General features: G+C 36.2%; 1 protein-coding gene across 1 annotated transcript in view; it reads left to right on the forward strand.

Annotated features, from left to right (window-relative positions):
* The window catches only part of LOC106051360 (beta-1,4-galactosyltransferase 4-like), a 33575-nt gene extending 20531 nt beyond the window's left edge, over nt 1-13044 (forward strand). Inside the window, exons 2-8 of the mRNA XM_056036075.1 lie at nt 207-446; nt 1588-1820; nt 3290-3477; nt 6515-6637; nt 7198-7302; nt 10289-10436; nt 11788-13044. Of these exons, the coding sequence (XP_055892050.1) occupies nt 207-446; nt 1588-1820; nt 3290-3477; nt 6515-6637; nt 7198-7302; nt 10289-10436; nt 11788-11850 (1100 nt within the window). The 3' untranslated portion in view covers nt 11851-13044. The remainder of the gene's footprint in view (nt 1-206; nt 447-1587; nt 1821-3289; nt 3478-6514; nt 6638-7197; nt 7303-10288; nt 10437-11787) is intronic.
* Nucleotides 13045-16703: the final 3659 nt, after the last annotated feature.

The following is a 16703-nucleotide window of genomic DNA, read 5'->3' on the forward strand; positions in this document are numbered from 1 at the left end:
GTTTCTTGAGCTATCAGTGAGAAGGCCGTTAGAAATCGATTGTCGAAAGTAAAACTTTGCTTATGTTTATCTCATTGAAATGTGTTGCAATATTTTCCATTTCTCTTCCTAACCCTCCCCAATGTTTGTGTTTTACGTTGAGATTTTTCAGCTAAATTTCTTGGTGCTAAGTTGTCAAATATCTTTTTTTATTTGTCTCTTTCCAGTTGTGAATAAAAGTGATAGAGATGTTGACATGACTGTGTTACGAGTGCCCAGATTGAGCACGGACTATGACGAAGTCAGCCTAGATGTCATGTCATTGCGGAACCAGAGCAAACAACAAATGAAAAAACTTCTTTCCACAAAGCATAAAAAGTATAAAAGTATGATGGATTTGTTTGTCTTACCAGAGCTGGAGGAGAGTGGAGGTCATTCGCCATGTGCAAAGCTGCCTCCAACATTAGGTAGGCTATAGCTTTATATTCATGACATTAAATAGTGTTTTATATGCTTTACACTATCCAGTGGCGTCACTGGGGGGGGGTTGCGGTCCACACCAATTTTGACGTGACACCTTAGTGGGAAAAAAATATATTTTGGCAAAATCTGACACATCAAAACCTATCTCTAGATACATATATCCAAACATGTCTGGGCACATCTAATGTAATCATCTAGATCTACATATTTTATTTTGGGCCTTATTGTTATTCTTTTGTTGTAGGTACAGAAGTCTAAAACGTTACCTACGAGCTTACAAGAGGAATGCAAAAGTGGTCGTTCTTTAAAAAACAAAAAATCGGTTTTATTTTATGTACAAATCTTATATTTTAGTATTAAAAGGTGAAAATGACATATTATAATTAAGAAATTGAATTAATTTAAGGGACGTTGCTTCATTTTCTAATCAGAACCTTTCTACTCTAGCAACTCAATCGATTTAAATAGTAAATATTTAACACCTCTTTACCAACGCGGTTCTATAATCTACCTTATTTTTTTTATGGCAGAACGGACCGATTTCTTCTGACTAACGTACAATTGACTTTTTTTTCCGGCTATAAGTCGCCTTGCTAACTACAAGGATGATCTTAGGACAACAAGCCCATTACAAATGTGCATGATCTACTGCAGCTTTTCTCAAGCTGTGGGGACACCACATGGAGGGTGGTGAGTAGGCATGCGCGTGAAGTCGTTATTTTGTAAATAGACGACTGTCGTTATTTTGTAAATAGACGACTGTCTAAAAATTTGATAAATAAACAATTAAAAAAGTGTTTAGAATCATTTCGTGCTATATGAATCTTATGATGGTCTATGATTTTTCATTATATTCATTTCTTGTAAGGCTGCATGCGCGTATGTCTACTCACCTTTTCTTACATTGAGTTTGATATATTCGAATTATGTAGGTAATTAGGTAGGCAAGAAGACAACGTTAATAGATTTATGAAGTCAATGAAAAGTCAATATAACATTAGAGTATATGTTGTATATTATATGCTTTCATCTATAACATTTGACTCCCATAGTTTGTTACTAGCTAACTCACATTTCATTTGTCTACCGTTTTAATTATAGCTCAACATTTTCTCCTCCACACAGCTGGACCTTCGCAAACAGACACATCTTTAGTCTCCTTCAGACATATGGTGCAGACGTTCAAACATCTTCACCAAAATGGCCGCTTCCGTCCACGTGATTGTCAAGCTCATCAACGATTGGCTGTCATAATCCCGTTCAGAAACCGCAAGTCTCATTTGTTGCTCCTCTTAAACAATCTCATTCCATTTCTGAGCAGACAACAAGCTGACGTCACATTCTTTCTAATTGAACAGGTGGATTATAAATATACATTTTTTTAGGACTGAAATATTTCAAAAAACGTTCTTCTCAATAACGGGTGGGAGACTAATAAAGTCAGTCTAGACACCATTATTTATCTTATTATTACTTTTTTTAGTCCCTCATAATTGGATATTTTATTTTTCTTTTGTTATTTGGCGTCTAGTTCTATTAGTTTTTTATTTTCATTACCAGGAAGTAGACGGTGGATTAATATGGAAAAAAATAACAATTAACAATAACAGAAAGCATAAAATATGTAATAATGAAGAACCGATCTGGCAAACTACGCACTTATCCTTTAAGGAGATTGTTGGACGCCACAGATCTTATATCTTTAACAGCCTTACTTCCAAAACAGTCACAGAATGGTCTGTTTTGCTCGTGACTAAGTGCAAAAAATGCTCTGCTCTTCTAGTAACGACTCCAAAAAAGTTTTCCTTTTTCATGAAAAACACAAGATAAGTCTTCCAAGCTTATGAATGGCTATAAATATATAGTCTATGGGTAAATCGGCAAATAACAAAAAGCGATATAGAATTTTTAAAAAATTCACTTTAACCAATGGACTTTATAGAAACTTAGGGCTTGGTCTCCGTAAAGACATCTCAGTGTAAACGTGGCTCATTTGCCAGTTCTTCACCTAGATATTGGTAAAATTCCATCAGAGATTACAAGGCTTGTGGGACGTGATAGATTACACAAAATTGAACTATAAACGAAAAATCATTTGATTCTGTACAAAAAAATTATAAAACTTATTGTTCACAAAATGAGGACAGTGTACCTATCTCAAACTAGGTCACGCATACCCACGCTTGCTTAGATGCCAGAAAGACGCCGATTAATACTTAGTTCAAGGCTACAGCAGGGAAACATAATTAATGTAGGTTAAAATTTTAAAAAATACATTATAAGGAAAATAAATGTAAACGGATCAAGGAGTCAGGGATGGGTATTGAGATGTCACAGTTCTTTATTCTAAGGAAAGATATCGAAGGAGGAGTAGTAGCTTGGGACGAGAGAGAGAGAGAGAGAGAGAGAGAGAGAGCTAGAAAGTTAGACTTAGAAGTCACTAATTTTAAAGTAAATAGTTATTCATTATTACCGTATCCTATATCTATCTACCATATATCTACTGTACATATATTTATTGTTTCAAGTTTGAGTTTAAAAGAATTAAACTCTATAAAAGCATATCAGCACTTTGTTACTTCATTATATATTAAAGTGTTTGAACTATAATTAAGGCACCTCCGAACCTGCATATGTCACAAGTTTATATCATCAGATCTTCAAGCCAAACAAACATAATAAACACGTGACACTTGGACAAAACATGCCTATCAGCAAGTCTTTTCTTTCTGTAAAACTGATACACAACATAAAGTTAAATTATTATTTTCTTCCCTTCAAAGATGAAAATCTCTAATTCTTTATTTTTTTTACATTATATTTCAAGCTTCCTGGAGCCATTTTTAATAAAGGTGCTTTACTAAACATTGGTTATTTAGAAGCCCTAAAGTTAGGTCAGTTTGACTGTTTTATCTTCCACGATGTTGACCTGGTCCCATTGAATGACAAGAATCTGTACAGGTGTGGAGACAATCCCAGACATTTCTCTGTTGCCATCAACAAATTTTCGTACAGGTAAAAACCATTACATCAAATGTTGAAGATTTTATGTTTTCTTGGGGATTTTTTTTAATGAATAGAGAAGGTATTGTCATTCTTCTCAACAATCGCCTTTATATTCATTGATAGCTTTGTTTTGCAGCTACGGCTTCCTCTCGAAATTTTAAAAGTCAACTGTCTCACCCCATTTCTGTATCGATTGATTTTTGTTGGAGCTCTGTAGTAAGCTTAATTTAGTTTGAAACAGTCTTTACTTAACGTTAAGAGCAGTAATATAAAACTCAAACCCAGATAGAGTAATTTTATTATAAGACTTAACACAAAGATAAAGAAATGACACTGTAAGACCTTAACCCGGATAGAGAAATTACACTGTAAGATTTTAACCCTTTTAGAGGAATTACATTGTAAGATTTAACACCCAGATAGAGAAATTACACTATAAGACTCAAACCCAGATAGAAAAATAACACTATAAGACTTAAACCCAGATAGAGAAATTCAACTATAAGACTTAAACCCAGATAGAGAAATTCAACTATAAGACTTTAACCCAGATGGGGGTGGGGGTTACAGTCGAAAGCATCAGAGGACTTATTCAAAATGATTGAATTGAGAACCCGAAGTAAAGTCAAAGACTGTACGTAGCACTAACTTTTGTGGTTGTTGAAGGGCGGGAGGGGAGGGGGGATAAGTAAAAGTTATACTAGAATTCATGGGCCAAAAGCGTGTGTGTGTATGTGTTGTTGGGAGGGGCATTATGGTGCGGGTTGTTCCAAAATGAAGTCAAAAGTCTGTGTCAGAGACCATTGGATGCGCAGGGATAATAAAAACTAAAAAAGCCTTCCAGAGAGTGAAAGAGAAGATTAAGAAAGCTAGTAGATGCAATAGTTCACGGGCTAAAAATTATGTTAAAGGATCATTAAAATGTAGCCCGTTCATTGATTTATTTTTTTAAAGGAGGAGATGCACTGACCATAATAAATCAAAACCTGAAAACAAATCAACGGACGTAGCCAGTGTGTAATGTTAGTCAGACTATGTTTTAAAAAAATGTAAACTTGGGGCTCTCTTGTGTTTCAAGATTAACAGAATTTAGAGGGTTCAGTAAAAAAAAGTGTTCTCTTTTTTTAAAAAAAGTTTGCAACGATACATAAAAAAAATAAAAGATACAAAAAAGATATTGGCTTCGGGAAAAAAAAAGACTTTTAAAATAAAAATGCAATATGGCATTTGGTTAGATTTTTTTTTTTAAATCTCTCTCTCTATCTCTCACTGTTTCTGTTTGTTTTTTTTTTTTGTTGCATTTCTCTCTCTCTCTCCCTCTCTTTCTCTTCTTTTTCAAGAAATTAGAATATAACTTTTTATTTATAAATATACTTCAATACAGATATGTAGAAACACAAGTTTAAAGTGATACTTAAAAAATGTTCTAACTCATTAAAACTACACGTCTTTCTGTCTCACGTCCTTCTGTCTCGCGTCTATCTGTCTCATGTCTCTCTGTCTCACGTCTTTCTGTCTCACGCCTCTCTGTCTCACGTCTTTCTGTCTCACCTCTCTCTGTCTCACGTCTTTCTGTCTCACGTCTCTCTGTCTCACGTCTTTCTGTCTCACGTCTCTCTGTCTCACGTCTTTCTATCTTACGTTCTTCTGTCTCACGTATTTCTGTCTCACGTCTTTCTGTCTCACGTCTTTCTGTCTCACGTTCTTCTGTCTCACGTCTTTCTGTCTCACGCCTCTCTGTCTCACGTCTTTCTGTCTCACGTCTCTCTGTCTCACGTCGTTCTGTCTCACGTCTCTCTGTCTCACGTCTTTCTGTCTCACGTCTCTCTGTCTCACGTCTTTCTATCTAACGTTCTTCTGTCTCACGTATTTCTGTCTCACGTCTTTCTGTCTCACGTCTTTCTGTCTCACGTCTTTCTGTCTCACGTCTTTCTGACTCACGTTCTTCTGTCTCACGTCTTTCTATCTCACGTCTCTCTGTCTCACGTCTTTCTGTCTCACGTCTCTCTGTCTCACGTCTTTCTGTCTCACGTCTCTCTGTCTCACGTCTTTCTGTCTCACGTCTCTCTGTCTCACGTCTTTCTATCTTACGTTCTTCTGTCTCACGTCTTTCTGTCTCACGTCTTTCTGTCTCACGTCTTTTTCTCACATGTCTTTCTGTCTCAAGTCCTTCTGTCTCACGTCTATCTGTCTCATGTCTCTCTGTCTCACGTCTTTCTATCTTACGTTCTTCTGTCTCACGTATTTCTGTCTCACGTCTTTCTGTCTCACGTCTCTCTGTCTCACGTCTTTCTGTCTCACGTCTTTCTGTCTCACGTCTTTCTGTCTCACGTCTTTCTGTCTCACGTCTCTCTGTCTCACGTCTTTCTATCTTACGTTCTTCTGTCTCACGTATTTCTGTCTCACGTCTTTCTGTCTCACGTCTTTATGTCTTACGTCTTTCTGTCTCACGTCTCTCTGTCTCATGTCTCTCTGTCTCACGTCTATCTGTCTAATGTCTCTCTATCTCACGTCTATCTGTGTAATGTCTCTCTGTCTCACATCTTTCTATCTTACGTCCTTCTGTCTCACGTATTTCTGTCTCATGTCTCTCTGTCTCACTCTTTTTGTCTCATGTCTTTCTGTCTCACGTCTCACGTCTTTCTGTCTCACGTCTCTCTGTCTCACTCTTTTTGTCTCATGTCTTTCTGTCTCACGTCTCTCTGTCTCACGTCTCTCTTCCTCACGTCTCTCTGTCTCACGTCTCTCTGTCTCACGTCTTTCTGTCTCACTCTTTTTGTCTCATGTCTTTCTGTCTCACGTCTTTTTGTCTCTTGTTTTTCGCTTGTTCTCCACTTCAACTTTTAACACCTTTATTTTTATGCTGAACTACTCACAGACCACCCTGTGATTTCATCAGAATCTCTTCAACTTACACAACCAAACTATCCGCCCACCTTTATTCGTGGTTACATAATAAACATGCGTACACTCTATAGCAATATGTTTATCTACTCAATGAATATTATCTCTTTTCATCAATGTATGAATCCATTTATTTCTCAAGTTTGGCATATAAAGGAAATTTCGGAGGTGTTGTTGGATTGTCAATGAAACAATACTCTGAGGTGAACGGAAACTCAAACCTTTACATTGGTTGGGGCGGAGAGGATGACGATCTCTTGGAGCGGTAAGTCTGTATGTTTAGTGTTCCTACAGCAACAACTGGATAGAAAAACATTGCATTTTTTCATTCCGTTGTTTTAGGAATATAATTATTTATATAGATAATCTAATTATATTGTATGTGAACTGAGGAGTATTAGGTTCAAATCTCGGTGAAGAAAGGGTTCTTGAACTTTGGGACTTTAAGGACGTCCTTGGGTGCACCCAACTTTGATGGGTTAGACTTCATTACTTCTGGAAAGTAAAGGCGTTGGTCGTTGTGCTGGCACTTTCGTTAACAGTCATTCATAGAAACAGATGACCTTTTCATCATCTGCCCTATAGATCACAATGTCTGAAAAGGGTACTTAACTCTATAATAATAATATTAATTTCTGGACATCTATTATTTCCCTTTTCACATTTCTTATAATATGCAAATTTAAGTCTCTATAACCTTTCGTTGCCTTTATGTTATATTTTCCTTAAATCATAGCTTGTAAGTGCACGCTTTCCTTTAAAAACAAAAAAGATTCTTATGATGGGTTATGTTATCTGTTTTATAATGCAGTAATCTCATCCTAGGGTCACTAACAAGGGTTACTTTATCAGCCGATACAGTGGCGAGTTGTCAAAATACGACATGGTCAACCACAGCAGGGACAAGGGTAACGAACCCAATCCTTTCAGGTAAGTCTTCGATAACGACCTGCATTGCTCTTCACCATTTTGTCTTCACTGTTTTTTCAATCTATTTTCTTGTGCAGGGTGGAAACAATAAAACAAGGTAGAGAACAATGGCATTATCAAGGGACATAACAAGTGACATGAGAAGTGACACCATCTGTAATGCTCGATTAAATAAACTGACATGTGATTTTGACAGAAAGTCTGTTGGTACTGGGAATGGTGCCGGGGGGTAGGGCTTTTTGTTTATTGCTTTTGTTTGTCCGTGCAAGAAGGTTGCACCATACTGGGAAACATTTACGAGTCAGAGCTTATAGAGCAGTGATTCCTAGGGGTTTATGACAACTGATAATCAATCTAGGAGAGTACAATGGACCATTGGAGTCTATGAGATATTAACATGGGTCTATGAGAGTGAATGTATCTGAACATACATTTATTGAACGCCTGAATGAATAATGCCTAGATGCGAAATACACGAAGACGCATAGTCAAATATTTTCCTGTTCTTTAGACAAGCTTAATTTTTTTTTATTTTAAAATATTTTAACGGTTAAACTAGAGTTTTCCAGTGTGACCAACGAGCTACTAAAAATTCTTTTCTAAGCAATATACATTTCTAGGAAAATCATTACTTCCCTTTTCAAGCTCGGTATATGCAGGTTCCGACCACTTTGTAGGTTTCAGGTTCCAGGAAGATAGGAGTTAAATATAGCAATTGTAAAAACTCATTTGAAGTTTATGTTTCAGCAAAAATGAAATAGTAGCTAAGCAGGGGGTCTACCGAATACAGGAAAACATGCAAATAACGTTTGGGAACCACTGTTATAGAGCTATTCATATATTTATTGCTGTAAATTCAACTTTCATATCATTTTGGCCAGGGGGGCGGGGCGGAAACGGGAGGGTTAATAAATGAACACAAACGAATGTTGCCAGATGAGTTTTTATTAGGGTGGAGGCTTTGAAGAGAGGCAAAAATAAATTATAGGCCATTTGAATAGTTTGTTTGTTATAGATCTATATAGTTATTTATCATTATTTAAATTATTGACGTCTTTTCGTGGGTAAAATACTAACAAAATCCATTGTAGTCCCCTTGCAAAGTCCACTTTCAGTTTTCTTAGGATGGTAGCACCAGATTCTGACACGTAAAAATCTTCATATTGTAATAACTTAAGTAAGGCAACTCAACGAGGACATTGACGTTTATTTACACCGAGACATGACAAACACAAAGGGGCATCTGCCTTGAGTACAGCATCTCCATATTGGCTCTCTACTTGGGCGGAAATCGTTAGTCTCTTCATGTCAACATCCTGTTCTAGTTTGGTTACTAGAAGTGCGCATCTCTGCACTAGCCTGGATGGTGGTGCGCATGGCAAAGTCGTAACAATATGAATGTTCGGGGCTTCAAAAATGTCCACTAAATCAAAAGACTAATACATTTGCTATATTTACAAGTTAAATACTAACAACTTTTTTTTTTACAAGCAATAGAAAAAATAATACTTTTTTAAAACAAAAGCTTATCTAAGAGAAAATAACAGCTAATTAGTACCATTTATCAGAAAAGTATATGGTTTCTGATATATATATATATATATATATATATATATATATATATATATATATATATATATATATATATATATATATAATTAGTAGCCTACTAAATTATTAACTTATTGGTTAATGTTTGAACTATGAATATTTATGCAAAATTTCAACTTGATACGAGAATGGGAAATGGGAGAAAAAAAATATTGAAACGTAGTAACGGGAGTAAATCCATATTTATATATATCAACAACTCTCATTTAGCATTTATTCCCCTCATTTCGAAATCAAACAAAGTAATTAATCACCAACAATTAATTAACTAATAGTTGTTGTTTTTTTAATTATTGATTCATGTCTTGTCAGGTTCAATAAATAATTGTGCAGTTTTAACTTGATCCGAGAATGGGAAATGGGAGAAAACAATATATTCAAACTTTTTACCAGACAGATAGACAGACAGACTGAGTTGATATAAGCTTTGTAAAAAAAAAATACTTTTCAACAACCTCGCTTATATTGAGTGTAACTGCATCAATTTTCACTAGTCAATTGTGCAATCAATTTCTAATGACTCAAAATATAACCATTAATTTGCAATTCAATAGAAGTTTGCAGCCCAAAAAGGATAAACTGTACACCTTATCAGTGGACCTGATCTTTTAAAGTGCAACTTTTGTCAAGTCAATGTACGTAGTTTTATTGCTTTATTGGCCATCTTGGTAGACTTTTATTTGGAATGGAACTAGTTGACATCGGCATACTTATGACTGTACACAGTTGCGCAAGTTACTCTCTTGGTCATGTGACCTATATGCGTCTGCTACCATGCATGTTGAGGAGAATTCCATTCGCGCTATAATGTGGGTGAGAGCACTGTTCAATCATTGCCATATTTCTCATTATTGCAAGACTTACCTCCCGTTAGCTTAGTACATTTTCCATATAAAACCAAATTAATTAATTATGACTTATTGATTAATTAATTGGTTATTTTTTTCAATAGTTTGAAACATTTTTAACTGTCAAACAAGTTACTAGAGTATCCCGGAGATTCATTTGATGTCATCTTCAATGAATAAGTGTGCAAAGTGTCAACTTTGATTCGAGAATGGGAAGTGGGAGAAATAACGTGTACAAGATTTTCACTAGACAGACAAACAGACAGACAGAGTGAGTTGATAAAAGTGTGATATCCATTATAGGCGCTATTAACGCAAATATTTTGGATTCGATTCCTATATAGGTTGTTTTTTTTTTTTCAATTATAAATAAAATATGAATATTCAATTTACTATTTTTTTTTATTTTTTTTTTATTGCTATTTTTGAACTTGAATAAGTTTAATATTTTTATGCAACTTTTTTGTATTTCTTTGTTTATGTGAATTACTTTGTTTTCTTTTTTTCAACTTATTTTTAACTGGCAGAGTCAAATTACTCGAGTTGGCAAGGGTACGCCAGGAAGTGGACGGACTGAACAGCATTCACTATAGCATTCACTATAACAGAACAATCAAAGACATGGCTCTCTTCACACTTATTACAGTCGACATTGACAATGACAGGCTATTGTCGGTAAGAAAGCACTGTACAAAAATGTCTGTAGGTTTCTAGCAATGAGTACAAAGAGATATGCCCTACTATATTTATCGAAGCGTTTCTCAACTCCCTCAAGAAAGTTCTGAGCTGTGAGGAGTTTTGTTTGTTTGTTTGTTTGTTTTTATCAAAGACAAACATACACAAAAACTCTTTTGTTCCCCTAGCAATCAAATCATTAAATAAAAACAATGATTAACAATCTGATATGAACTTTTCACATGTAAATTATGAGTGAGTCTGGAGTGAATGTACATATTGTTTTTTTATAGTTATAATGTTTTGTTTGGTGTCATGCACTAATTGTAAGACAAATTTTCTTACAGACAGTAAAGATTATTATTAGAGAGTAGTAGTAGTAGTAGTAGTAGTAGTAGTAGTAGTAGTAGTAGTAGTAGTAGTAGTGGTAGTGGTAGTAGTAGTGGTAGTAGTAGTGGTAGTAGTAGTAGTAGTGGTAGTGGTAGTAGTAGTAGTAGTAGTAGTGGTAGTGGTAGTGGTAGTGGTAGTGGTAGTGGTAGTGGTAGTGGTAGCGGTAGCGGTAGCGGTAGCGGTAGCGGTAGCGGTAGCGGTAGTAGTAGTAGTAGTAGTAGTAGTAGTAGTAGTAGTAGTAGTAGTAGTAGTAGTAGTAGTAGTAGTAAAGGCGAGAAATGTGTTGTATTTGAAATTTGGCGCACTAATGTTCCCATGGGGTAGACGAAAAATGACTAAAAGTGAAACTTGTTATTACTTACTTTTACCTAGAACAACTAAGTGTAATCAGCAGTGGTATTTGTGTTATTAAACATGAGTATGTTGGCTTTATGAAAAGGAAAGGATCAGTTGTAGTCCTTAAAAAATACATTCTCGGATACAGTTGCAATAACTAATAAGTGAACTAACCAAAATTATCATGTTCTTTTTGTTAAGCCGAAATACTTATATTTAGTGGCACAAAATGTTTAATATTTATGTTTTCTAAATAGTCTCTCTCTCTGTCTCTCTCTCTCTCTCTCTCTGTGTCACACATACACACATACACTCTCTTTAAATTTCTTTCATCTTACTCCTTTCTCTTCTTATATGTTTCTCTCCTAATTCTTTTTCTCTCTTCCTGCTCTTCTTATTTTCACTTTCCTTTTTTTTTAAATATTTTTCAGTCTGAATATTAGAATTAGAGATTTATTCATTTCTGCTTTAAATTCCATTCCTGAATTGTATATTGAAACATTTCCCCCTTCATTCGTGTAAGCAGTCCTCTTCTCATACTTTGTGTCAGGTAGCACTGCACATATCTAAAGCACAGTTACCATGGTGACTCTTTTAGCAGTCATGTTTTCTTTTTTTCTTTCAGGAAGCCCCAGATTTTATCCAAGACATTCTGTCAAGTATAGACACTCTAGAGAGTGAGAGCTGACCGTCTAGACACTCTAGAGAGTGAGAGCTGACCGAGAGCAAGAGCTAAACGATCATTAGTCTTAAATGAGCTGCGAGGGAGAAGTGTTTGTTCCTGTTTTCCTATGGTTAATTAACCATTCAGCCATTTGCAATACTTACAACCTTCCATGTAGATCTAAAGTGTAAATGATATGTGTGACTTCCTTTTCAATGCCAACAAATTGCCATCAAATTCTGTTCAAATATGTCTAGACTGTTCATGTTATTTTATTAAAGTACTACGGGGTTTCGACTATCACACTTTAGAACGCCGGACTTCTGAGTGACAATCTCGAGAAATAGTTTTTTTTTTAATCTGTAATTCCCGTTTTGCAAAAGTCGTGTCATTTTTCGTGTAAACCTTGTGACAACTATGAAAAGTTTTTTGCAGATCACATATTTCAGTCCACGTGAAGTCAGTTGTTATCTCATGACTTCACATACACTTAATAGAGAAAATCTGGTTTATGAGCTAATAAGTTTAATTTATAATATACAATGCTGGATTTATCTATAGATAACAAACTATAGCTTAGAGCTCCCACTTGCTTGGTGGCCCCAACAAAAGGTTCAAGCGATATTTTAATTCAATTATGCTGAAAAAAAGAGCAAAAGATAAACGGCTTTATGTTGAATTTAAGAGGGACTTATAGCTAAAACAAAAAAACTAAATTCAACCCTGCTAATGTACTTCATTTTATTTTAACTGTCTACTTTCTAAGACTCTTTCCCTGAAACCCCAGTGAGACTTGAGGCAAACATTGGTTAAGTGTAGACCTTGTATGACTAACATTGATTTTGTATTTATTTATTAATTAACGTGTACAAACATTTGGCTAGGAAGACGGACATAGAGAGACAGACAGACATACAGACAGACAGAGTGAGTTAATATAAGCTTTGTAAAAAAGAAAAAAGCTTAAGTTTTTAACGAACGCTGAGTGTTTTTTTTTTAAATCTATTTTCATAACAAAATTTCATTTCTCATCTCTGTTATGTTTGTAATGTTATCACAGCGCCTTGAGCCTACATTTTGTTTGTTAACAGCGCTTTATAAAATTATTATTATTATTATGTTAGAAATGAACGAGTAGTCATTCTCTGGCGCTGCCAGGGTCGAGTTTCGCTAAAGAGAAACAAAATTCATCGTAGTCCCTTTAACAGTTTCCACTGAGGAATTTTCTGGTGATGTGGCAGGTCTGCAGCAGTACCGCCTTCTGACAGGCAACGAAGATGTTCCTAGGAATGTTAAGGGCCTTGAAGGTGTCTGTGAGGTCAGTTGTTATTATCCCCTCGGTTGATATAACAATGGGGTATATTGTTATTTTGGACAATTTCCATAGACGCTTAATCTCCAAGCCTAGGTTCCCATATTTTCTTTGTTTTTCTATCTCAGTTTTTCTTAAATTATGAGACAGTGGTACGGCGATATCGATAATGGTAGCGGTTTTTTCTTTTTTATCGATGAACAGCAGGTCCGGGCGATTGAAATCTACCGTTTTGTCGGTCAGAATAGGCCTATCCCAGTACAGCAGATGTTCAGTAGACTCGAGAACCTCTTGCGGAGAGTATTTATAATAAGGGGGAGTGTCCTTACCGATCAATTTGTACGTCAAAGCCAGGTGTTGGTGTATTAACTTTGCAACTTGGTTATGGCGACCTAGGTAGGCTGATTCTGATAGGGCTGGACATCCTGCCATAATGTGTTCAATCGACTCGCCCACATTTCCACATTTTCGGCATTTGTCGACAACATTGAGTTTCAGGATATGCTTCTCGTAATTTTTTGTCCTGATTACTCTGTCCTGTATTGCTGTAACAAAGCCTTCTGTTTCAGGGTAGAGATGACCTGCTTTGAGCCATGTTAAGGAAGCAGCCTTGTCGATGTTGTCCCCATGTAATGAAGCCGGAAATTTGGAGTGTTTTTTCTTCCCATTGGCGAATCTCATGCCCTACGTCGTCCAAACCGATATTGTCATCAGCATTGTGTAGGTTCAGAGGGGTTGCATCGGAGTCGTATTTCCGTAGGAAGGAAACTAATTTATTGCTGGAGGCGAGCAGTTTTGATCGTATTTTTAAAACTTGCATCTTACACAATTTGAAGATGTTCTGCAATCCACGACCCCCATCCTTCCTGGGCAGGTATAACCTTATGGTGGAGGACTTGGGGTGTAGACATCGAAACTTGGTTAGTAATTTTCTAGTGAGTCTGTCAATGTCATGTAGGTCGGTGTCAGTCCATTTGATCACACCGAACGTGTAAAGGAGCACAGGGACGGCCCAGCTGTTAATTGCAGTGATGAGATTACTGCCAGACAGTTTGGTGTTGAGGATTTTATTAACTCTTTGCCTATATTTGCCAAGAAAGTCCTCTTTTAATTTCTTATGGTTTATCTTGGCATTCTGGTTTATTCCAAGATATTTATAAATAGAGGCGGAGTTCAATTCCTCGATGCCTTCAAATTCAATGTTGGTGTTCGTTGCCTTGCCCTTTTTAATGCTTATGATGCCACACTTATCATGGCCAAAAGACATACAGATATCGTCACTAAAGCATTTTACCGTTTTGATTAAGGTGTGTAATTTTTGCTCGGTTTCTCCATATAGCTTTAGATCATCCATGTATAATAAGTGGGACACACATTTTGTACATTTAGTGTCAACCCTAAAACCGTTTGTAGAGTCTTGGAGTAATGTAGATAGAGGATTAATCGCTAGGCAGAACCAGAGTGGAGATAGTGAGTCACCCTGGTATATACCTCTTCTTATGTGCACAGAACCTAGTTTATCACGATTTAGGTGCAGGTTTATCTTCCAATTATCCATACAGACTTTCAATAGTTGTTTTATTCTTGGGTTGATTCTATTGATGTCCAGGGTTTTTAATAGCCAATCATGCGGAACTGAATCGAAAGCTTTTTTGTAGTCGATGTAACACATGTGTAAATTTCTCTTTCTTCTATTAGCTTGATGCAATATAATACCATCTATAGTTAGCTGTACTTTACAGCCCATCGACTCTTCAATGCAACCTTGTTGTTCATCTGCTATTATTATTATTATTATTATTATTATTATTATTATTGGAATGCGTATCGCTTCTCCTTTGGCATAATAAAAAAAATTATAGTGAATATTTTATCTAATCGGCTAGGGCCTACATCACATTTAAATGCAAATTAGTTATATTTTTTAATTCAATTTTGCTTTGAAAAGAGTAATAAAAAATCTTTTTCAGTATATCTTCTGCTACAGTTTGAAACGACACATTCCAGCCATGAGCTCAAAGATAAATTTACAATTTTGTATTTTGTTAAAATAAACATGTCCGCCTCTTCGCCTGACCTACTTGACCTGACCTACATTTGACTGCATACAATAATTACGGTCGCGTGTTTCAAGATGATTATTTTTTTATAACAGTATCCCTAAAGGCCAAACAAATAAATCTATATATGACCATAACAAGATGGTGGCGTGGAGAGATGCGTCTCCTAAACCCAAGTTCAAAATGAATCCGAAGAGTTGATCAAAAAAAAAAACAAAAAACCACGTTTAAATTTGACTTTGTGTACTTTTTTATTTTGTTTTACCCAAGATACGCCTCATATCAATTGAGTTGCCTTCTATCTGGTCTTCATGAATTGTCTGAATTCTAACCTATGATATTTTATGTAAACAAAGTATTATCATCAAAACCATCTATATGTTATTAATATGTGGTATTATATTTTTGTCTATTATTTAATTACAAAATTATACTGACTGAATGTGTTTAATGGACAATAAAGTCCGTCAATGCCCACACAAATACAATAATTATTTTCTTGTTAGTCATTCAGTGGCCACACATACAAAATAGTCATATAGTGCCCACAGAAACAAAATAGAGTCATTTAGTGCCCACACAAATACAATAACAACTTCTTTATCAGAGTCACTCAGTGCCTACACCAATACAACAGAGTCACTCAGTGCCTACACCAATACAACAGAGTCACTCAGTGCCTACACCAATACAACAGAGTCACTCAGTGCCTACACCAATACAATAGAGTCACTCAGTGCCTACACCAATACAATAGAGTCACTCAGTGCCTACACCAATACAACAGAGTCACTCAGTGCCTACACCAATACAACAGAGTCACTCAGTGCCTACACCAATACAACAGAGTCACTCAGTGCCTACACCAATACAATAGAGTCACTCAGTGCCTACACCAATACAACAGAGTCACTCAGTGCCTACACCAATACAATAGAGTCACTCAGTGCCTACACCAATACAACAGAGTCACTCAGTGCCTACACCAATACAACAAAGTCACTCAGTGCCTACACCAATACAACAGTCACTCAGTGCCTACAACAATACAACAGAGTCACTCAGTGCCTACAACAATACAACAGAGTCACTCAGTGCCTACACCAATACAACAGAGTCACTCAGTGCCTACACCAATACAATAGAGTCCCTCAGTGCCTACACCAATACAACAGAGTCACTCAGTGCCTACACCAATACAATAGAGTCACTCAGTGCCTACACCAATACAACAGAGTCACTCAGTGCCTACACCAATACAATAGAGTCACTCAGTGCCTACACCAATACAACAGAGTCACTCAGTGCCTACACCAATACAACAGAGTCACTCAGTGCCTACACCAATACAACAGAGTCACTCAGTGCCTACACCAATACAACAGAGTCACTCAGTGCCTACACCAATACAACAGAGTCACTCAGTGCCTACACCAATACAACAGAGTCACTCAGTGCCTACACCAATACAACAAAGTCACTCAGTGCCTACACCAATACAACAG

The sequence above is a fragment of the Biomphalaria glabrata genome, chromosome 7, assembly GCF_947242115.1.
Source record: "Biomphalaria glabrata chromosome 7, xgBioGlab47.1, whole genome shotgun sequence".
NCBI lineage: Eukaryota > Metazoa > Mollusca > Gastropoda > Planorbidae > Biomphalaria > Biomphalaria glabrata.